At 47.9% G+C, this 24339-nt stretch overlaps 1 protein-coding gene across 3 annotated transcripts in view; it reads left to right on the forward strand.

Moving 5' to 3' along the window:
• LSM6 (LSM6 homolog, U6 small nuclear RNA and mRNA degradation associated) overlaps positions 1-3513 on the forward strand; it is a 35071-nt gene extending 31558 nt beyond the window's left edge. For all 3 annotated transcript variants that reach the window (XM_085641625.1, XM_085641626.1, XM_085641627.1), the window contains one exon: positions 3178-3513. In XM_085641625.1, the coding sequence (XP_085497751.1) occupies positions 3178-3212 (35 nt within the window). In that variant the 3' untranslated portion in view covers positions 3213-3513. The remainder of the gene's footprint in view (positions 1-3177) is intronic.
• The last annotated feature ends 20826 nt before the right edge of the window (positions 3514-24339 follow it).

Below are 24339 nucleotides of genomic sequence, written 5' to 3' on the forward strand. Positions count from 1 at the left end.
CACTACCTACTCCCTTGAAACTTTTAACCCAGTTCACAAAAGGAAAACAGTTCAAGGGGACCCTTTCCTTTTGCGAGTCAGTTACCATGCTTACTTGGGAGTTGATAAGTTGGCAGTCATTCTTGTCGCAAGCCATTGATACAGCTGATGCCTAACCCAATGTGGAAAGAACTCCTACAACCACGTGTCTTCCACATTGCAATTTGTATTCTGTTAGAAGCCCAAACCTGGGTGGGCAGCATATTTTAGGACTATTAAGAAAATGTAAGCATGTGCGGGGTGCGAGCAAATAGGGAGAAGAGAGCAGCATGGTACCGGTGTGTTGCTGATGAGCTCTCACAAAAACAATGTAAACAAATTAGGAAAAGTAAGGGAAAGAAAGTGGTGGGGGCAATGGACGGTGGTTGTGGAAAAAATTAGGAAGAGTTAGGAAAAACATTTGATCTGTGTAGTGGAGTATGCAAGTCTTGCAGTCAAGAGAATAGAGAAGCTACCAGCGACGGAGTGGTAGAAAAAAAAAATTGTGCTGGAAGGCCATAGAGTTAGCAGACTTAAACTGAGATAAACAAGACTGCCATTCAGTCACGAGTATGTGACTGAGCTAAAGGCTCTATCTTTGTACTGTAGACACTGGGTCTTCATTAACCTAGGTAATGCTGTCTGTGTGTAAGACCAAAAAAGGGACTGAGTTGTAGCATCTTGTAGGTTTGGAAAGAGCCCACCTATAATTTATTTAGTTGTTAAGATAGTTATGTTTATGTTCTTTGCCTTGTGGCCAAGAGTCTTTGGGGGGAGACAGCATGTGGCTACCACAACAGGATTCCCCACTGTTAAGTTGCAAACAGCATAAAACTTTGAATGTAGAACCCAAATGAGAGATATTGTGTCTGCATTCCTACGATCTGTACAAGGGCAAACAACATTACATAAAATGCTCTGTTGTACTTTACCCCTCTGTCTTTCATTAGAATATTGGTCTCTCTTAAACTCTGCAATTGTCTGAGTTCATTTTAATACTACTTTCATGTTTTGTTCCCTATCATGCCCCTCCAAAGGACTGTCTCGGATCTCTTGAGCTCACAACATCCTTAGTTAATCATCCAGTCCAGGTTTTTTTTCATTGCATTCTGATGCTTGCAGTACTGTTTATCCCATTATAAATTCCAGACAAAACCTATTAGAATGTAGGAAAAAAGGCCTGGAATGGATGCCCTGCCCTGGGAAGTTTGAGAACGTCCATGCCCTGTGAAGCTTGAAAACGTTGAAATCTTACCATTTCTCTTTGTACAGTCCAGCACAGTAACCTATGACTGCTATGTAATGGGTAAACTGCTGATTGTTCAATTAAAGGGCCTCATGAATACACAAGTTTTATTGGCACACATCTCATGTGGATTGTATTCCAATAATGGATGTAAACCTATGTGCATCACATCTGGAATCAATTGCTGTGGAGCTACACTTTTCCTTTTCAACTTATTTGACGTGGTAGACATCGTCGTACCGTTTATATTTTCATTTCTGACATCTCTGGGTCCCCAATGTTCTCTCCTGTATATTAATGTATACCCAGAGACTCTTTGAGTTTGTCTACAATTTCCTGGTTGTGTCCACCCAAAGTGGATGACATACATGTATCACCAATGCATCATAAATTGAATATTGCCATTAATACTTTGAAAGCTTTTGCCCGGTATCCTAACGCCCTTGAAGATTGCAAGAAATCCAGCAACGTTCAATCAGTTACGGGACATAATGCTATTATCCTCTTTTGAAACAATGTCCGATTAGCCCTGGCCAGTATCATTCATTCACGATTCCACTTCAGTGCAGCCGTTACAGGGTGAGGGTACCCACCTCAGTCCAGATTAAACAAAAAAAAGAAGACCTGATAATGGAGGCGAGCTTCACCCTGAAACTTGCATGCCTTTTTCATTTGGATAAACTCTGGAACAAAAATCAAGCTGTAGGCAGTGTGACTATCAATCTGCAGTTTATAACTGCATTCCATTGGGCACCACCGTGTTAACTAAATTAATGGATGAATTAATAGAGGATGTGGTCCGTCTGCTTAAACTGTCGTCTTTGGTGCTGGAAACCAGAGTTCGAGCCTCGAGGTCGCGTCCACATCCTGTGATTCTGGGCAAATCACTTAATCTCCCCGTGCCTGAATGTGTAATGTAAATACGGTGCTCATGTAAAGCGCTCCAATACCTTAGGGTCGAGTTCGCGCTATATAAATATGCAAAAACAAAAAAAAAATGCCTAGGCTTCGGGCTGGTAGGAGGGGTAGTCACAATCGTGTTAGTTTAGAAATATTAAAAAATCCAGTTCCAACCTCTTGGATCACTCCAATGACTTCCTTTGACATGCAAAATTCAATTTATGGTAGGAAACCCGATCTTCAAATGCCTTCATTCTATGGCAGACTAAGAGACTGGCCTCATCAGAATTTTAAGATCTGTAGGAACACCTGGGACTGAAATGGATAAGAATTTATAGAGCACAATTTCGCTCAGAGAAGAGGATCTTTGTGTTGTTTTTAATCTGTTAACTTTGACCTTGTGGTTATCTGAATATCTCCGGGTGAAAGTTAGACCCAAAATTAGGAATTACCTGTGAAGTTTTTATTTTGGGGACCAGCTCCTCACAGGTGAGACATTTCTCACCCTTGGAGCTGCACGTTGATTATTTGTAACTCTGGGTTGGGGAACAACTTCCAATTTTCTGGTCCACTCATAACAAGAACCTAGACATACAACCTGTTTGCTGAGATCTGATTTCAGAATCCTCCTCACAATTAACAGATTTCATGTGGATGTGAAGGGGTGAAGGTTTCAGGAGCTTCATCTTTTAAGAAACTACAGTCTGGTTTTCAGCCCCACTACCTTTCCAGTCACACCAAGAAGTCTTCCTTCGTCCAGGCCTTTAGACAAAAGTAAAAACTAAACTGTTTGTAGTAGTTGTCAGTACTGCAGAGTTAAATGGGCAGTATATAAATGCGGTTAACAGTATACAGTCAACTACCCCAAGTGCTTGAAAATATGTAGTTGCATAACTAAATCAAATGATACTCCATACACTTATTTTTTTTGTTGCATACTGAATCTGAAAAGCTTTTAAACTGTTTAAAAGCAGTGAAGTCATTAAAGTATTTTTTTGTTTATTCATTTTCAGTTTTGTATATCAGCACACAGAAGAGGAGAATGTGACAAAGGAAATGTTTAGGTATTTTTTGTATTTATTTTTTTTAATAAAGAAGAAAAAATGGCGGATTCAGAAAGATCCTTCTTCGGTTTACTACTTTAACACTGAATATTGCTCTCCAGTGTTCCCATCAAGAAGTCGGGGATGCGGATTGTTGGGAAGGAATGTGTTCTTTTTGTCTCAAATGCAAACTTGAAACAATTCAAAAAATGTATATACGTTTACTATTTTTGTCATGAAGAGCCCTTTGTTCACACATTTGTATCTTCTATGTTCCTTGTTGAATAAAAACACTTCCCTACACTACCTTTTGTAATCTCCTGTATGTGTTAAACCTACAATAGCCGCTGCTTGATAGTGTTCTGATCTTGTAATACTGCTGGTAATGGACAACTTTTAAGTCACTACAGTTGAAACCTGCTGATGTCTGGGTTAGGGGGTCTTGCACCATAAAATGGATTGCAATTTCTTTGCACCTATAAACATGCACTTTTCTCATTTTAGTGTGAAGTGAAACGGTGTAGGACTTGTGCCTAGGGCTAGTAGTTAAAACAGTAGTAATGTAGTATTTTGTATGGTACATTACTGGAAAGATTTTATGTAAAATGTGAGAAAGGCTTCTAATGGAAAATACGCACACTCATTGATATTTGTTTTCTTTGGAGAGTTTTGTTGGAAATTGTCTTTGTACTTTAGCATTGGATCTTTCATAGATTCACCTGCTTAAATTATCCCATCATCAAGCTGAAAAATGTAAGTAGTTGAAATATTGCACTTTATGCCTCTCATCCACTGTTTGCACATAGTACAGCCCATTTATCTTTTTGATTAGACCCAAGCTCCAGCGAGTGAGGTGGAGAGGTGCTGAGCTCTACTCCAACCCCCTTCCTGAGGCTTCCATAGCTCAGATTTTATTTTATAGCACATGAAGTAAAAGAGAATACCAAAGAGCTTGTCTGTGAAGAAACATACAAATAAGACTTTGTATTTTATTTTTAGGTCTCGCCTAGGCAGATCGCATGCGTTGCTCTAGGAGGGCCTTTAGCCATCGGTCTGCTCCTTTTCAGGCACACTGGTGCTGGCATCCGCCTTGCGGGAGCGAGCAGCGGCGCGCGTGGTGATCAAACATATGGCTCTCGCACTGCCGCTGCTCGCTCTCGCAAGGCGGATTCTAGCACACGCACTAATACATTTGCCTGCTCTTTCGGCGCCACTCTCCCTTACACTTGTACTGAAGATTGTTTTGCAGTTTAAACAACATCAGCTGTTTCACTAAATCAAGGCAGTCGCTTTTGTATTGTACTGTTTATATGTTTAATTAGAAACTGCACAACATGTATATGTAGCAAGTGTGTGAGATACTCCGTTTAACTAGCCCAACAAGTCTCTTGAAGTACTGATGGCGTTTTTCCCACTTGCAGGATTAAATTCATCGAACTCTTCACAAAATATGAATACTCATCTTTTACGCCTTTAATAATGGGAAAGTAAATGACACTTGCTGTACTAAAGTTTGTATTCGAGTTGGTAATATTCTCTCACTCTCTAAGTCTCATTGCAATTGTCCTGCCCCCTCCTTTTCTCATTGCATATTAGCTTAAACAGAAATTCTCTCATGTAAAAAACACTCTGCAACAGTGTCACTTTTCTGGGTACTTCAAATGGCCATCTGTATACCATTTGCGAGTGGCTCTTCATTTTCTAGCTGTAAATAGGAGAAAAAATGCGAAGTTTTCCCGTCCTAGGATTAGCGTTATGCCTTCGAGAACAAAGAGGAAGCAGCCATGTTAGCAATACTGAAGGCAGCCGAGCGAGCGTTGCATTTAACTGCATGGTAGTAGAGGGCAGTGTACTTTTGACTTATTTCTCCCACAAAATTCAAAAGGAGCAGGCGGAAATAACGCTCGATCCCCCACCCAACTGCAGGTATTTAAGACATTTGTTCAATTGTGTAAGAAGAAATCCATGATCTGACTCCGTGCTTTACTGTCCGAACGCGAAATCTTTAACTGTGCAGAAGCGCCGCGTTTTGTGATAGAACGGAATGTTTGTTTTATAGCTGCACGTGTTAAGGAAATATTATTTACTATTTATCTTTTTATTTGACAAATGATGGCTGATAAATGTGTTTTGCAAGTGGTTCTAAAATTGCCGATGCTGTTTAGATAAACTGTGCTTTCAAACCTTTGATTGATGTTCAAACCGCTCTGCTAAACACTTTAATCTGGTAGCAGCACCTTTTAAACTCACGATGTTTATGCACACTAGCTACTGTAAACCGCATTTCCGTGACAATACTTTGATTCATTGTGCAAGCCGATGGAAATTGATGGGGGATCAGGACCCTCTACCTCTGTAATTTGTCAGCGTTTTAAAGCCTACTTGTAACATTGGTTTCTTGCGTTCCGTGTTACGTAAGGGAGGTACCCAGTTAACTTTTGATGAAGTGTAGGTTTGAAGTGTGAAAGGTCAGAAACATCTCGTGTTACTTTGTGATGCATAAAATCCACGGAGTTGTAACTCTTGTTTACATTTCATGTCTGTTCTTGTGGCGACTTGAAGTTCCTGTGTTGTTTATTTCATAGTGCTGGCACCTGCATGTGGCAGGAAGTTGTGGATCAGTAAGCATCTATCGTTCCTAACTGATTGATTAGATCTACAGTGGATTGGAGAGCTAAAGTTTTAAAATTGAGTTGTTATCCAAGAATGTCAAGTCACCTGTCTTTATTCCAGGTTTATTTCTCTTTTTTCTTCTTTTGATGCAAGGCAAGTTCCTCTACTAACCGTATTTAAATGTGTGTATTAACTGGATGATTAAGACTTTATATGAATGCATTTTGAAGCTTGCTGGACATAATAGTTACCAGTTTGACAGACTTTCATACTAAGGTTGTGGTTAGAGCATCAATGAGTTTGGATAAGGAGCAACAACAACTGGAGTAAGATGGATTTGGAGTGTTCACACAATATTCTTAAAATGCAGCATTTGATGCATTTTTGGTGAGTATTTATTCCTGCTTTCCGACTGCAACTGTGTGTTTGGAAGTGGGATTGCTTGCATATAGATACAAACTGCAATTTGAAAGCCACTCTTCTCCCCTGTGCATCATATCACAGTTATCATTCACACTACTTAGACAATAGTAAATGTCCATGTACAGCCACAATAGTTTCTACGTTTTTGCATGTGCATTGGCCTTTGATATGACGTGCAAATACTACTGTGAGTTTTAGCCAAGGAAAATATGGAATGTCCGGATAATTCAGGGAACTAGGGGCTTGCAGCTTTGCTTCTGGGCAGGCTGGTGGCCGGAGTGTCTGCCCCATCATTACACCGAATTCAGTTTGCTGTTAGTTGGACAGAACTGAGAGTGGACTTGCTGTCCGTCCATTGTCCTAAAGAAGGGCCTTGCATCTGGTATCCTTCTTGCTTCATCTTTGGGGCTGAGATGTAACTGATTGGGAGGGTAGATTCAGGGGCAGTTCATTATTTCAAAGAGGGCCCTGTTTAGAGGAGTGCTTAGGAAGACCATGCCTGATATGGAGTTGAGTATTAATGTAAATAGCAGACTTGGTTCCCTGACACACATTGGACCAGACTGTTTGGAAGAGTCTGATGCCCTCAAGAAATAATTCCTGCATCGAGAGAGGCTTCTTCCAATTGAAGATTAGAGTTTTAACTGGAGGCATTCTATTCCGAATAGTCATTGGTGACTTCTTTTTCCGGGATTTACCACCAGTGCTAGCCTTCATGCCATGCAAGAGAGGGTAGGCAGGCTATGATTTATTGTCTAGATTCAATAATAATCCGTTGCGCTACAATACATCACAACTACAAAATCGCAGAATTCATAGCATCCTTTATTTGATGAGTTTAAACAAGTTCTAAAAGTAGGGCTAAGTAGCCAGTCCTCAATGTAACAATTATTTTCACCAGTTTCATATATTTATACAACTCGTACGTCTTTTAGTTTGGCCTTTAGTTTGCTATTGCACACTCTGGTTCTACATCCATACATCAGAAAGCAAGGGCATATCCGTGTGTGCTGTAGTGGAACTAATTCAGGACCTGTATAGATAATATGTTCATTTGTTTCCTGTGTCTTTTCCCTCACAACTCTCCCTGTGGCAGGTTTTCTGCTGGCTCCTATGTGCAGCCTTGTTGGCTGTGCCATTCGTGGTCCCACTAAGATCTGGCTTTTTAGGTCAAGCCTAGAGTCAGCCTAGCTCTAACTAAACACTTATAAGGTCCCAAAGGCGAGACCTATTGGCTATGCCAATGCTTGTTATTACCTGTTGTTGGACCCGGCCTCGTGGCGTGGTCCCGAACCCTCCTACCCGACCCGACGGGGGCAGCCCCCACCCTTCGGGGTCCCTCCGGATTGTACTTTGCTCCCCGCACCAGCCTACGCGACACGGCCCGCTCCGGCCTCGGCCCCAGCGAAGCCCCGACATCGAGGCACCAAGATCCGGCCAGGGGGCACCAAGTGGCCACTCCACCGATCCCGGAGGAGGGGAGTTTCGATGGGACCCCCAACGGTCCCCCCAACGCCTGGTTTCGATCGCCCTCCGGCCTTCCTGGGCGCTGGCGCCTCTCCCGCTGGGTGTCTGGCCTCTCCCATTCCGGCCCCCCCGCCCCCCAGGCGCAAGGGTCCGGACATCAAAGGGTTCCAGACCTATATCTGGGGCGGCCTCAAACCAGGACGGCAGTTGTATCCTGGAGTCGAGAGCCCTGCTGATCGGATCGCGGCTGACCCTACGGAGAAAGACTCATTACTTGGAACTTGGACCTCTGAGCCCTGCTGACTGCGTCGCGGCTCCCCCCCCCCCCCCCTTTTGCCGAGAAGAAGACCCTCACGGAACATCGGAGCCCTGCTGACCTAGTCGCGGCTCGACCTCGCAGAAGTAAACCATCGGAGCCCTGCTGACCTCGTCGCGGCTCGACCTCGCAGAGGTAAACCATCGGAGCCCTGCTGACCTCGTCGCGGCTCGACCTCACCGCAGCAATCCCCCGACCCCTGCGGACGACGCCCCGGCTCCCGGAACCCCCCGGCTCGAGGATTGAGAGCTTGGCGCAGGGTGTTCCAGTACCAGGCTAATACTGAGACTGTCCCGCTACCCCCTCCCTACAAGACTTTGAGACTCCTTTGGATCCCTCGATCCACCTGTAAATATTACCAAAGAGATCTGCCTTGATTACCGATAAAGACCTATGAGAAGTGATACCCTGGTTGTGTCCCTTTGTGGTGGTGGGGTTGCTTGGCTGATACGATCATAGGAGAAGGACCTCGCCTAGGAGGCTTCTCAGCGGCGCTCGGCTACTCGCCTACGGAACGGTGGCCCTCGGGGTGGTCAGTCCGACACCATCTGGCTCCCGGAGGGCGCCCTTCTAACATTGGTGGCCAGCGGTGCGATCCGAGCCCGACGCAGATCGTACAGCGAGTAACTCACCCACTACCTACCTAGACACAGGGTAACCATGAACGACCAACAGACCACCCCAACCGCGGAGTTCCAACAAGAACGGTTGGAGGAATATACCCATAAGGAACTAAAACAGTTTTGTAAAGACAAAGGCATCGCGACCACCGGACTAAACACAAAAGAGGACCTGCAAAAAGCCCTAAAGACCTGGGTAGAGTCCGAAGCGGCCTCCCCCCAAACCGAAGAAAACCCGGTGCCAAACGTACACCAGCAACCAACCGCAGCCCCGGCAGAGGGGAGAACAACCAGCATAGAGACCGGCCTCTCCCCGGAAGAGATACGAGAACGGGAGAGGGTCAGGACCCACGAGTTGGAGCTCGCCCGACTCCGCCTGGACGGCGAACTCCTACTAGCCGAAAAGAAATTGGCCCTAGAGCAACTGCGGCTGCAAGAAGAAATAGAGGAGAAAAAGCGGCACCGAGAACTGGAAGAGAGGAGGCTAACCCTCGAGCATGAGCGGGGCCTTAAAGAACTTGAAATCAAGTCCAGAAATGGAGAGACCGGCACCCCCGGAAACCGAGACACCCCTCCGCTGGCCGAGGCAAAAGTACATATCCCCAAGGATGTCGTCAAAGAGTACTACAAGAACGACGACATCCAACAATGGTTCAAGGCCTACGAGGTAGCCATGACCGCCCATCGGGTGCCCCGGAAAGATTGGGGTGCCGGCCTATGGGGACGGTTCCTCAGCGTGGGCAGAGACACCCTGCTACAGCTCCCAGACGCAGTGATGACCTCTTATGACCATATGAAGGAGGCCCTGCTCACCCGCTATGGGCTCACCCCAGAGATGTACCGCCAACGCTTCCGGGACTGCAAGAAGCTCCCCGGTACCACCTGGGTGGAATACGTAGACTTTTTTTAGCAGAGCCCTGGAAGGTTGGATCAAGGGCAGCAAGGTCACCTCCTACGAACAACTGTTCGACCTCATTGTATGGGAGCACCTCTCCAACAATTGCTTCATCGAGCTAAGACAGCACCTCCTCGACAGCAAGCTGACCGAGCCGCGGAAGCTCGCCGCCGAGGCCGATCGATGGGTGAACACCCGGGTCCCTCGGAACTCGATGGGGGAGTACCAACGGAACACCACGGGGCCCCCCCCCGCCAGCGGGGCGGAGGAGGGGGATCGAACAGGAACAGAGACTTTCCAGCGGGGCGACCCCGGAGTCCTCCCCGGGGACCGCCCTCGAACCGCACGTCCCCGTCCCTCGCCCGAAGAGGGGCCCCCCCAGCCCGTCCAGGGCCTCGACCGACGGTGACGTGCTACAACTGCCAACAACCAGGGCACTATGCCAGTGACCCTACCTGCCCCGTGAACAGACGGGCGGGGACCACCGGGCCACCCCCCCACCAGTTGGGGCCGCTGCCCTGGGGGAAGGGGGAGAAGAGGAAGAGAACTACGACACCGGTCCAACCGAGTGGGAACACGCCGCCATGACATTGGTATGCCTGGGCAGCCGGGAAATGGTACCTCGGGCTCCCATCCCGAGCAACACCCAGAAGTACCAACAGTGGGTCACCATTGATGGACGCCGGGCCGAGGCCCTCTGAGACACCGGAGCCAGCGTAACAGCCGTCCGCTGCCACTTGGTGACCCCGAGCAGATCTTGCCTAATGTACTGTGCCCCGTCCGGTCGGCAGACAACACCGAGAGCTTGTGCCAGATGGCCCGGATCCCCTTCGAGTGGGGGGGGAGTGTCGGGTATGCTGAAGGTAACCGTCCGCGACGACGCCCCCGTGGACTGCCTCCTCGGGAACGACCTGGAAAGTTCCCCCTGGGCCCACGTCGAGCGCCGAGAGCATCTGGGGATGCTGGGACTGACCGAATGGGTCTGCGCAACCACCCGGTCCACAACCGCCCGGGCCATCTGACCGAGCGTAGAGGCTCCCCCCCGAAGAGCCGGAGTGGCCCGAACCACCACCTCCCTCTGTCGAAGAAGAAGCCGACACCGAGGCCGGGCTGCCAGAACTCGCCCAATGGCGCCAAGAAGGTGGCCCCACAAGGGAGCAGTTCCGCCAAGAACAGAAGACCTGCCCCTCCCTCGAAGGGACCCGACAGCAAGCAGCCGCCCAGGCCGCTGGAGACCAGACGGGGACCCACTGGGTCTATTGGGACAATGACCTCCTCTACAGCGAGCAGAAGACCGCAGAATTGGGGGCCAGCCGCGTGCTGGTGGTCCCCCTCAGATTCCGGGACTTCCTCCTCAATCTGGCACATGATGTGCCCCTCGCCGGGCACCTGGGGCAGGACAAAACATACAGCCGCCTGGTGACTCACTTCTACTGGCCCCGAATGCGGAAGGACGTGGACAATCATTGCCGGACCTGCCCGACCTGCCAAGCCAGCGGGAAGAGCGGGGGAAGGGTCAAAGCCCCTCTCCAACCCTTTCCAATAGTCAACACCCCATTCGAGCGAGTGGGGATCGACATCGTGGGGCCCCTGGACCCCCGGACCTCCCAAGGCCATCGCTTCATCCTCGTCCTGGTCGACCATGCCACCCGATACCCCGAGGCCATCCCTCTCCGAACAGTGACGGCCCCCGTGGTGGGCCGGGCCTTGATGGGTATCTTCTCCAGAGTAGGTTTCCCCCGGGAGGTTGTGAGCGACCGAGGCACCAACTTTATCTCGAAGTATATGCGGTCCCTGTGGCAACAGTGCGGGGTCACCTACAAATTCACCACCCCGTACCACCCCCAGGGGAACGGTCTAGTCGAACGATTTAACCGGACATTGAAAGGAATGATCAAGGGCCTGGAGGAGCCCCTGAGGCGCAAGTGGGACGTCCTGCTGCCCGGCCTCCTGTTTGCCTATCGGGAGGTCCCGCAAAAGTCTCTGGGGTTCAGCCCCTTCGAACTCTTGTACGGACACCCTGTCCGAGGCCCCCTCAGCCTGGTCAAGGAAGGCTGGGAGACCACCATTCAAGATGCTCCCCCCGACGTCTACCGGTACCTCCTGACCTTGCGAAACCAAACCCGGAAATTCAGGGAACTGGCCGAAGCCAACCTCGGGCCAGCCAGGAGGAGATGAAACGCTGGTATGACCAGAACGCCTCCTCCATCGAGTTCGAGCCAGGCCAGCAGGTCTGGGTCATGTCGCCAGTCGACCCCTGTGCCCTTCAAGACAAGTGGACCGGGCCCTTCAAGGTGGTCGAGAAGAAGAGCCCCGTCACCTATCTGGTCGACCTGGAGTCCCCCAGGAGCCCCCTCCGGGTCCTCCACGCCAACAGGCTCAAACCCCACTTTGCCCTAACAGAACTTAGCATGTTGATGGCTACAGACGATGGGGCCGAGGACGACTCCGAGCCCCTACCAGACCTCATGAAAACCTCCGAAAAGGACGGCTCCGTGGAGGGAGTCACCCTCTCCGCCACCCTGACTCCCGATCAGCGCCGAGACTGTCAGGAACTGCTGCATCGCTTCGCTGCTCTCTTCTCCCTCACTCCCGGAGTCACCCGATGGTGCGTCCACGACGTCGACACCGGGGACAGCCCCCCCGTGCGACACCGAGCCTACCGGGTCCCCGAGCGAGTGCGGGCCTGCATCCACGCCGAGGTCGCCAAGATGTTGGCCCTGGGGGTCATCGAACCCTCTGACAGTCCCTGGGCCAGCCCTGTGGTCCTGGTGCCGAAAGCTGCCGCCCCCGGCACCACCCCGGAGCTCCGGTTTTGCGTGGACTATCGGGGATTGAATGCCGTCACCAAAACCGATGCCCATCCCATTCCTCGGGCAGATGAACTGATCGACCGCCTAGGAGCAGCCCGCTACCTTAGCACCTTCGACCTCACCGCCGGATACTGGCAGATCGGGCTCACCCCCGGCGCCCAAGAGCGTTCCGCTTTCTCCACCCCCGATGGCCATTACCACTTCTGCGTGATGCCCTTCGGCATGAAGAATGCCCCGGCGACCTTCCAGAGGCTGGTAAATAAGGTACTGGCCGGCCTAGAGGCGTTCAGCGCCGCCTACCTGGACGATATTGCGGTGTTCAGCAGCCACTGGGCCGAGTACCTGAAGCACCTCGGGAAGGTCCTGACCGCCCTCCAAAGGGCCGGACTTACCGTCAAAGCCAGCAAGTGTCAGATAGGCCAAGGATCAGTAACCTATCTGGGACATCAAGTGGGGAGCGGCTATGTGGCTCCCCTCCAACCAAAGATCGACGCCATTGTGGCCTGGGAGCCCCCAACCACGCAAACCGCTGTGAGGGCCTTCCTGGGACTCACGGGCTATTACAGGCGGTTCATTCAGAACTATGGAAGCATTGTGGGCCCCCTCACGGAGCTCACATCAAAGAAACAGCCCAAGAGGGTGCACTGGACGCCCCGCTGTCAGGCGGCCTTCGAGACCCTCAAGACAGCGATGTGTACCGCTCCCGTGCTACAAGCCCCCGACTACAGCAAGGAGTTTGTGTTGCAGACGTATGCCTCGGAGTACGGAATCGGGGCTGTCTTGTCCCAAGTGAACTCTGAGGGGGTTGACCAGCTGGTGGCCTTCATCAGCCGGCGCCTGCTGCCCTGGGAGCAGAGATGGAGCACCATTGAACGGGAGGCCTTCACCGTGGTGTGGGCCCTCAAGAAGCTCCGGCCCTACCTCTTTGGCACCCACTTTCGGGTCCAAACCGACCACCGACCCTTGCGGTGGTTAATGCAGATGAGAGGCGAGAATCCGAAGTTGTTGCGATGGTCCATCTCTCTGCAGGGGATGGACTTCACTGTAGACCATCGGCCCAGCAACGACCACGCCAACGCCGACGGCCTGTCCCGCGTCTTCTGCCTCGGCGAGGAGAACCCCCAAGACGATGGGTGACTCTCCCCGCCTTCAGCTGGGGGGACGCCTGTTGGACCCGGCCTCGTGGCGTGGTCCCGAACCCTCCTACCCGACCCGACGGGGGCAGACCCCACCCTTCGGGGTCCCTCCGGATTGTACTTTGCTCCCCGCACCAGCCTACGCGACACGGCCTGCCCCGGCCTCTGCCCCAGCGAAGCCCCGACATCGAGGCACCAAGATCCGGCCAGGGGGCACCAAGTGGCCACTCCACCGATCCCGGAGGAGGGGAGTTTCGATGGGACCCCCAACCGTCCCCCAACGCCTGGTTTCGATCGCCCTCCGGCCTTCCTGGGTGCTGGCGCTTCTCCCGCTGGGTGTCTGGCCTCTCCCATTCCGGCCCCTCAGGCGCAAGGGTCCGGACATCAAAGGGTTCCAGACCTATATCTGGGGCGGCCTCAAACCAGGACGGCAGTTGTATCCTGGAGTCGAGAGCCCTGCTGATCGGATCGCGGCTGACCCTACGGAGAAAGACTCATTACTTGGAACTTGGACCTCTGAGCCCTACTGACTGCGTCGCGGCTCCCCCCCCCCCCCTTTGCCGAGAAAAAGACCCTCACGGAACATCGGAGCCCTGCTGACCTCGTCGCGGCTCGACCTCGCAGAAGTAAACCATCGGAGCCCTGCTGACCTCGTCGCGGCTCGACCTCACCGCAGCAATCCCCCGAGCCCTGCGGACGACGTCCCGGCTCCCGGAACCCCCCGGCTCGAGGATTGAGAGCTTGGCGCAGGGTGTTCCAGTACCAGGCTAATACTGAGACTGTCCCGCTACCCCCTCCCTACAAGACTTTGAGACTCCTTTGGATCCCTCGATCCACCTGTAAATATTACGACAGAAATCTGCCTTGATTACCGATAAAGACCTATGAGAAGTGATACCCTGGTTGTGTCCCTTTGTGGTGGTGGGGTTGCTTGGCTGATATGATCATAGGAGAAGGACCTCGCCCAGGAGGCTTCTCAGCGGCGCTCGGCTACTCGCCTACGGAACGGTGGCCCTCGGGGTGGTCAGTCCGACACCATCTGGCTCCCGGAGGGCGCCCTTCTAACACCTGTGGACAGTTACAATTGTGAGACGTGTTATTTTCCACTGGTGTCCCAGCATCACCAATGCTGTTGCACTCCATTGGGTAGCAAAGTTAAATAAAAAGATTGAAGTTAGTATTACTGTTAAAAGAGCTAGTTAACAGCACATCCACGAGATTGTAGTGGCTAGTTTTATTGTGTACAAAGTAAGAGCCCCTACTGATGCTACAACAGACTATACGTTTGCTTACCAGAAGGTGCGTTAGGAATAATGGTAAGACCATCACTGATTTGAAAACTCAGTGATTGTCTGGAGCACAGCAAATATATTAGTAATGCACAACATAGTGCAAACATTGTTTGGTTAAATATGCGTTTACTAACTCCGCAGGTGGACTCCAGCACCTTTGCCTAACAATTATGGAAATGCCAAATTGAATACTCACCTACTTATTGGCAGCTACTGACTGTCATACCATCTGACAGGAATGACAACTACACCTCACTGCACTACACCTATGGTTATAACCTATCCAAACTATAGCACTGGCAATTCCAGCACATAGTGATCTATTACTGATACTGGATCTAGTACAGATACTGGATCTAGTACAGATTACTTATATTGCAGTTCATAATAGCCTTGAGAAAGCCATTGACGAAAGGTGTCTGCTTTCTTTGATGCTACTGGCTGTATCTGACGCCAATTGAAATCAACTCGAACACTTTGGTGCCAATCATTGTATAAAATATTAGGAATGATCTCTGTTAAATACTGGCAATTACATTCTCCACTTGAACTTACCATGTAGCATGTAGGTTTGAAAATTTGTATACCATTACAATCAAAAGAAGATACAGTTATCGGTCTTATACACAATAAAAAAGGTACATTTATGACTTAAAGAAAAGTTTGCATTATGTTGTGCATCATCAATATATTTTCTGTGTTTGAGAAAATTATAATATTTTGATCACAAAGTTACTCAATTTGAGCACTTGACAATTCACAGGTAACAAATGCATGCAATTGTTGCAGTGCAAGCTTTTTCTTAAATCACAGTTATGGGCCAATAAATAGTTTGACAAATTTAGTCACTGAACTCAGATTCTACACCTTACCACGGACGCATTGGTCCTCAGATGGACTTTTCTTTGTCGTAATGGGGGTGATATATCGGGATGTCTCACTGTTGGCCCCCCAATGAGGACCAGTAATTGGTAGCCAACACACACATTTGAGATAAGGTTCAAATCATTACCCTTGGAACCATGCTATAAAAATAGAGTATTTCATTTGGAAGGCCTAACCTTCTAAAGAAGTTCAGTCTAACCAGAATCATACAAACTAAGAGTTCTGCAGTCACTGCAAAGAATAAAACCAGCAGAACCTGATCTGAAAATAATCTGACTCTCCCTGTCACGCATTTAGAAATAAATATCTCATGGTACATCCATTTATACTGGTGGCTAATTTATGCTCTATAGAAGAAAGTATGAAAGCTCTAAAAATATCACCCACTATTTCACTTGCACTCACACCTCTCATTTTTCCCGTTTTCTTCTTTTAATTCTCCATAAATTTTGTTTTACATGATACATTTTTTGAAAAACAATTCCAGGTTAGAACTTCCATACCATACTTGGATAATTGATAAAAGGCCTTCTTTCCACAAATCTAATACAATCCAGAAAAGATATAATTGACTCTTAAATATCTTATCAAACACAAGGAGATGATGGACGGAGCGCTGAAACTTTTCAGACAGTCAATCCTAGTGTTAAATCCATCATTGGTCTTTAGCTCTCTTCGCCACCCCAGTATAGACTCAGCTATATGCAAATCAGTCTTGACCCTGTGCCCCATGGGAACAGTCCAGCTCGAACTGCTAAGCCAGGTCTTCCATGGACCAGAAACAAGCATCCTGGGTCGAGTTCGGGGTAACGCCCCTCATCAGCCAGGCTAGCTTGAATCCAGTGGCAAAGTGAGTAAGGGACCCACATCTGGCCATACCCCGCCAACTTGGGGCGAACAAAGCAAACGCAAGGAGGGGTCTTAACTGGAAAGGCATAGGGAGCAAAAAATGTTTCACCCCTAGTGGAACATGGGTCCCATGCTCTCCATGCCACTGGAGTCAAGCTAGCCTGGCTGATGAGGGGTGATGCTCCAAAACCGGTTTCAGGATGCTTGTTTCCAGTCCAGGGAGGACCTAGCCTGGCAGTTCGGACTGGACTGTTCCCATGGGGAACAGGGTCAAGACTGATTTGCGTAGGGCTGGGTCTGAACTGGAAGGGCATGGGAGCAAATAAATGATGGATTTAGGCCCAGATCTCTGTACAGGGGTGAATGTTTGACATTGTGCAGTATTCTGTCCATCCATTGTTCTTTTTGCATCTTAAATATCTTACCAGTTTTCATAAACATAAAATGTATGTTCTCATTCATTATAACCTACAAATTTTGTGTAAATATTTGATCTTTTTCTATTTATACAAAGCTTTCCTTTATGTTGACATTCTAAACTAATGTAGCCATTCCTTCTATTTTGTTTTCTTCTTTCGGTAATTTTCAAGGAGTTAGTTTAGGAGGTACATTCGTGTTAATTGTTACCTCGCCTAGTCTACTTTCTACTAAATCTATCAATTTTCTTTCAGCTCTCCCTAATTTACATGTTATTTATGTGTGCATTATCCGTGTCCAAAGATTAAGCTGGTCTACATAGATGGCCCATAAACTCAGCTAGTGCAGCTTCAGAATGTGGATTTAAGCGTTTTAGTACAGTAAGTTCAGAAACTCAGATCTTCATTTGAATAATGATACCGCCAATGATCAGTACCATAAAGCAAACTAGTTATTACACTGCAAGAAGTTCCTCATGTTTATGACAAACTATGGTAGATAACACCTTCGGAAACAAATGCAGGTAATTGCACACATACATAGCAATCCTCTTCCATTGTGTCAATGTACTAATTCAGTAAGCTAGTGTACACATTTAATGAACAATCAGTTTTTGGAAAATCATGATGTAAAGAGTTTACACCCAAAGCAATAGAATCAGTGCTATTGATTTTAGCAGTTTCAGAAGTTGTAAGCTTAGAATCTTCTATGGGTACATAATGTGGCATGTTTAAAATAATAAGCAATGCAACTAATATCAAAGCAATAACAGAAATGATTCCAGGACATACACTTTGCATCCAAGAGATTTCAGTGTTGGGCTTCATGGCTTTTCAATTCAGACAGTTTTAACAAAAGTAAATAAAAATAGCAGTAAGTGGTTTGAGCAGTTCCAGAAAGATCAGCACAAAAATGCCAAGGCACAAATTGATGGTTTTGTTCAATATGGATAGACTGTCAGATCAGCTTCAGGATAAATTGCATCAGTTCTTCAAGTGGTACACCAAGATTGGAATTTAAATCTGCAACACAGCTTGTTCCAAGGAGGTTCAGTTAAAGCAAAAGGGAGAACTTTTTCTCTTCCATTCATTTGCTGCCAGATAAGTCCATTTAGGAGATGAGTACTTTTGACTGGGTACTCTCGCTCTTTTTGATCTCCTTACAGCTGTTCGCTCATCATCCCTGTCACTCTGATCAGACTGCTCAGAGCTTTCTGGAATAGTTGGTGGTATTCGTCCTTTAGTCAGGCTGCTTCTCAGGGTCTCACCTTTTCTGGGTCAACGGTCTCCAGGTGCTACTTGCTGCAGTAGGCCCTTTGTTAGGATCTGCATCTCTAGTAGGCAACTCTATTGGCTGAGACCCTTCGGTACTGACCATAGTGGACTTTCTCAGACCCCCCCCTCAGGCCAAATGAGTGCTGACACAGCTGCTTGCTGTTCCCCCCCACAGCTTGATTAACCTACTCCCTCTGTCTCCCTGAAACTTCCAGCACATCAGGAAGCGGTGCTGTTGTATCTAGAGGACATGGGACACTGTGTATTTGTGGCATGCATCCAATTCTGAAAACCTCCGCACTTCACAGTAGTACTTGTGACTAGGATCACCTGGTAGGGCCATCTCCCAACAGGGTTCCAAGCACAATTTCTGCATGTGCTTCTTTTCCATTACCCAGTCACCAGGACTGAGGTCATGGCACTGCTCCTGTTGAGTAGCAAGGGCAGCCTCTCCAACCTGATGAGACGCAGAACGTAACACATCAGCGAAACCTTTGCAGTAGTACAGAATTAGATAATCTGTGATATAGACAAGAGCATTTGCAGGAAACAGCTGGCTGTCTCATCACTCTGCCCATAATGACTTAATGGGGTGACGGTCCTGTCTGGTGTTCTTCTCAGACTCGTCAACACAAGAGGCAGTGCATCGGGCCAATTTAAAGACATTGGCCAGTCTGGATTTCAGTATACCATTTATCTGCTCCACCAGTCCAAAAGTCTCTGGACGGTAACTGCAATGTAGCTTTTGCTTAACTTGTAGTGCTGCACATAACATTTTCACGACCTTGTTGTTAAAATGAGTTCCTCTGTCTGACTCAAGAAAAGTCTGAAATCCAAAACATGGAATCGACTCTCTTAACTCGTTAACCGTGGCAGAAATTCCACCGCGGTTCGGCCATTTAGCGGAGTGGGCGGGGCTGCGTCTGCCAGTGGATGTGCACAGCACTACGGAGGTAGTGCTTGGGACGGCCATTGGCCGACGAACGCACACAACGGGTTAACAACAATTTGGCTACTGTAAGACTGTCATCTCTTTCTGATGGATAAGCTTTCACCCATTTTGAGAAAATTTAAACCAAGACGCATCTGAAACCTTTGCAAAGGGGCATCTCTATGAAGTCCTTTTGCGTTCGGTTAAGGGGACCTACTGACTTCCCTACATGACTCATAACTTGTTTTTTTTTCTTCCAGCATTTTGTTGTTGACCCAGTCCGTCGACTGTGGCACATGTTTTCAGCAGTCTATCTTAATCTGGGATTAAATTACACCATTCAAAAGAGGCGCATCATTGCATCTTTTCCCACATGTGCAGGACCATGATAATGTCTAACCAAAGGAGACCACAAACTATTGGGTAATACAGGTCTGTCATCAGTGTAAACCCAAACTTCATCTTCCCTTTTGGTGCATCCAGCTCGCACCCAACTTTGCTGTTCAACTACTGTTGCTTCTTCTTGCAATCTCCATACCTCTTCCCATGTGTCTATAGCAGTTAATAACAGTTTGTAATGTCTGATGTTTCATTCAGTAAATCCCCCTTAAAGGTATGGGCATTTAATGCGCAATATTTGGTGATCTCGGTCATTGAAATCAGTGCCTTGCCTGTGATCGGTGCACTTAACTACTGCAATTTGGACAGGTAATTGTAGGGACCGCAAAAGGTTCCTCACACTTCCCCTTTTTGTATAGGCAAACCGGAGAAAGTCATAAACTCACGCTGTGTCCACAATTGCACAAAGTCATGTACGACTCCAAAGCCATACTATCCGTAAAAATTGTTACTCTAAGTTGTTCTGAAACGCCACACGCCCATGTCAAGGTGACAACTCGGCAACCTGTGCCAAATACACTCTTTGCAACCATGACGCTTCCACAACACCTACAGCTGTACAAACCGCATAGGCAGCTTTCAAATTTCCTAAACTGTCTCGCAAACTGGAACCATCAACAAACGACACATGATCAAATTCAGGCAATGGATCATCCTGTATATCAGGTCGGGGCTTGGTGTATAACTCATTCACATCTGTGCAATCATGTTTAACTTCTTCAGTCACGGTTTCATTTCCAGACCTTAACAACAGATTGAATGGATTCAGAATTGTGCACCTTTTAAGGGTCACATTCTCTGTGCCCAAAAGAATTTGCTCATACTTCGTAAGTCGACTGATTGTCAGATACTGCTTCCGGGAATGTGTCAACAGTATCTCCACTGAATAGGGTACAAATACAGTCCGTGGATGTCCTATGACTATACTTTCGCCTTGTTCAAGACTCCCACATGCAGATGCAACTGCTTTCAAACATCCAGGCAACGCTTCAGATACAGAATCCAGTGTCACTGAGAAGTACGCAATTGTTCTGCAACTACTTCATACATTTGTGTCCGTACTGAAAGGGCGCAGCCTTCTCTGTCACTACATAATAGCACAAAGTACTTGTAAAAATGCATTATCAGAGCCAGTGCCCTACAAAGGCGTTCTCGCAGCTCAGTGAAGGCAATCGTACAACTGTCATCTCAAGGTACCAGATCAGACACATCTTTGTGTGTCAACCTTTCAAGCAGTTTTGCTGTTAAGGAAAAGTTTGAAATGCATTGTCGACAGTAGCCCACCATTCCTAGGACATGCGGACTTCCTTTTGGGTAGTTGGGAAACTCATGTTGAGAATCACAGAGATTCTTTCCTTTGACGCTTTCCTGCTCATTTTTCAATGCGGTGACCTAAGTACAAGACTTCAGTTTGGAAAAACTGTATCTTAGTTTGGGATACTTTATGTCCATTCTCAGCGAGATGATTTAAAAGGGCAATAGTGTCAATCTTGCAAGTCTCCTTTGTAGATTGTACTAGCACTTAAGGATTTGGTATTAACAGAGACTCCAGATTCTTTTTGAGAATCCTATTAAAAATTGAGAGGCTTATCTCGCTCTATGCGGATGATGTGTTATTATATTTGGCTTCACGCTCACTCAACTGCCTCTTAGACATTTGTGCGACGTACGGACGAGTGTCAGGCTACACAATAAACTTGGTGAAGTCACTTATTTTTATACTTCATGGTCCCCCACCCCCCGCAACTCCCACGAAACTGCGATGTACAAATAGCTGACAAGGGGTTTAAATATCTCGGTATCTATACAACGTATCATGACACACTTTTTACGGAAGAAAACCTCATGCAGCCCCTGGCACACTTTTACCGAGATGTTAGACACTGGCAATCCCTACCACTCACATTACTGGGTTGGGAAGTCCTCTTTAAGATGATGGCGCTCCCCAGATTCCTCTATGCCTTGCAAAACACGCCATTCCCGGACCCCCCGGCATATTTCATAGCGATCAACACCGAAGTGAATAAGCTACTGTGGGATGGCAGATCAACCCGTATAGCCAAGCATAAACTGGTAAAGAGCTGGTACGACGGGGGTATCGCACTCCCTAATATTAAACAAACATATTACTGGGAGTCCCAACTTGCGGTGCTGAATCAATAGCTACACGCAGCACAAGATCAACCGGCCTATCGCTTGGGAGTAGACGGAATGATGAGGGCACTATATAATCATGCAAAAAGAACTATTGATGGACAGAATGCAGAACAATATCATACATTCATCCCGGTACAGAGATCTGGGTCTAAATCCATCGTTGTTTTTCTCACCATGCCATTCCAGTTTAGACCCAGCCATATGCAAATCAATCTTGACCCAGTGCCCAATGGGAACAGTCCAGCCTGAACTGCCAGGCTAGGTCCTCCCTGGACTGGAAACAAGCATCTTAGGACCGGTTTCGGGGTTTCACCCCCTCTTCAGCCAGGATAGCTTGATTCCAGTGTCATGGAGAGCACGAGACTCACGTCTGAGCATACCCGTCCCACTCAGGGTGACAAATGCAAAAAGAACTATTGAAGGACAGAATGCAGAACAATGTCATACATTCACCCTAGTACAGAGATCTGGGCCTAAATCCATCGTTTTTTTGCTCGCCATTCCCGTTTAGACCCAGCCATATGCAAATCAGTCTTGACCCTGTGCCCATTGGGAACAGTCCAGCCCGAACTGCCAAGCCAGGTCCTCCCTGGACTGGAAACAAGCATCCTATGACCGGTTTCGGGGTTTCACCCCTCTTCAGCCAGGATAGCTTGATTCCAGTTGCATGGAGAGCACGAGACTCGCTTCTAGGCATACCCGTCCCACTCGGGGTGACAAATGTAAAAAGAGCCCTAGTCCTGGGCTCACTGTGCCACTGGAATCAAGCTATCCTGGCTGAATTGGGGTGAAACCCCGAAACCGGTCCTAGGATGCTTGTTTCCGGTCCTGGGAGGACCTGGCTTGGCAGTTAGGGTTGGACTGTTCCCATGAGGCACAGGGTCAAGACTGATTTGCATATGGCCAGGTCTAAACTGGGGTGGCATGGTGAGCAAAAGAAAGATGGATTTAACCCAGATCTCTTGGCTGGGGGTGAATGTTTTGATTTGTTCTGCATTCTGTCTATCAATTGTGTAGCTTTTGCTTTCTCGCCCTAAGTGTGCCAGGTATGCCCAGACATGGGTCCTAGGCTCACTGTGCCACTGGAATCAAGCTATCCTGGCTGAATTGGGGTGAAACCCCGAAACCGGTCCTAGGATGCTTGTTTCCGGTCTTGGGAGGACCTGGCTTGGCAGTTCGGGCTGGACTGTTCCTATGAGGCACAGGGTCAAGACTGATTTGCATATGGCCAGGTCTAAACTGGAGTGGCATGGTGAGCAAAAGAATGATGGATTTAACCCAGATCTCTTGGCTGGGGGTGAATATTTTGATTTGTTCTGCATTCCGTCTTATCAATTGTGTATCTTTTACTATATAATAATAGCAGAACAATGGCCCTGACAGGACCAACGGCACATACAGTTAAGATATGGCACGAGGCGCAATGGGCACTAGGGTGGGGAAGGGGTCACGACACAGGCAACACCACTATGGGACACGCAAAAGTTAGGGAAGTTACGAAATACCAAAGGATTCAGGCAATGGGACCTAATAGGCATCTCAAAGGTGGGTGCGCTGTGGAAAAAGGGTGAGGTTAACCCATTCACACAATTGCAAAACACTTATGGCCTAGCGACGACTGAAGCCTTTAGATATCTGCAGATCAGACATGTACTCACAGCACTGATCCCACCAGGCACACAACTGCCGGAGTCTTCGCCCCTGGAAGACCGGTTACTCACAGACCACATGACAAAAAAAGCCATCTCCCTAACATAGAAGAAAATAATAAACAACTAGCCAGATCCCACAGCAGCCCTTAAAACAAGATGGGAGGATGACTTAGGAGAATTAGACAAAGCGGACTGGCAAGAAGCAATTGCATACCCCAAAGAGGTAGCGATCCCTTCTAGACTAAAACTAATACAATTGAAGGTGCTACACCGCACCTAGTATACAAGAACACTACTGCACAAATCGGGCAAGACGGATAACCCACTCTGCCTGCGACAGTGCGGTGCATCGGGCACATTTTGCCACACAATCTGGCACTGCGCAGAAATTGCGACATACTGGGAGGCGATCAGGCATACGGTATCACAAGTAACAGGGATGATGAGTCAACCGGAACCAAAAAGGTGTCTGCTTAATATTTGGGAGCCCACAGATCTTAATCATGCGACTCAGGATTGAGTAACATTGGGCATGGCAATAGCGAAAAATATAGAGCAGCTCTGGGGCTCCAGATTGACCCCGACCCTTAGACGATGGTGCCAGGACATGGACGGTGTAATGATAACCGAAAAATCTGTATATTTGCATAGGAGATGCCCTAAAATGTGGACCCAGGTGTGGGGAGGGTGGAATAAATACCGGGGCAATGTCTGCGAACCCCGACAAGAGGAATCCCTACTAGAGGGAAGTGACTAACTACTAAGATAAGAATGTTCCATAATACGGTGGATCTAGACATGAACAAAGTTGAGGGTGCAAAAGAAAAACCCTGAAAATGTACTGTCGAACCTAACAAAATGCCGCTGTTAAACTATGGTCTTAAACTATAATTTATGCAAAAGTGACTGAGAGATAATGCATCACTGTATTACAACAGAAAATGTTAATAAAGTAAAAAAAAATATATATATATTAGGCTTTCCGTATAGCCT

The sequence above is a fragment of the Triturus cristatus genome, chromosome 2_2, assembly GCF_964204655.1.
Source record: "Triturus cristatus chromosome 2_2, aTriCri1.1, whole genome shotgun sequence".
NCBI lineage: Eukaryota > Metazoa > Chordata > Amphibia > Caudata > Salamandridae > Triturus > Triturus cristatus.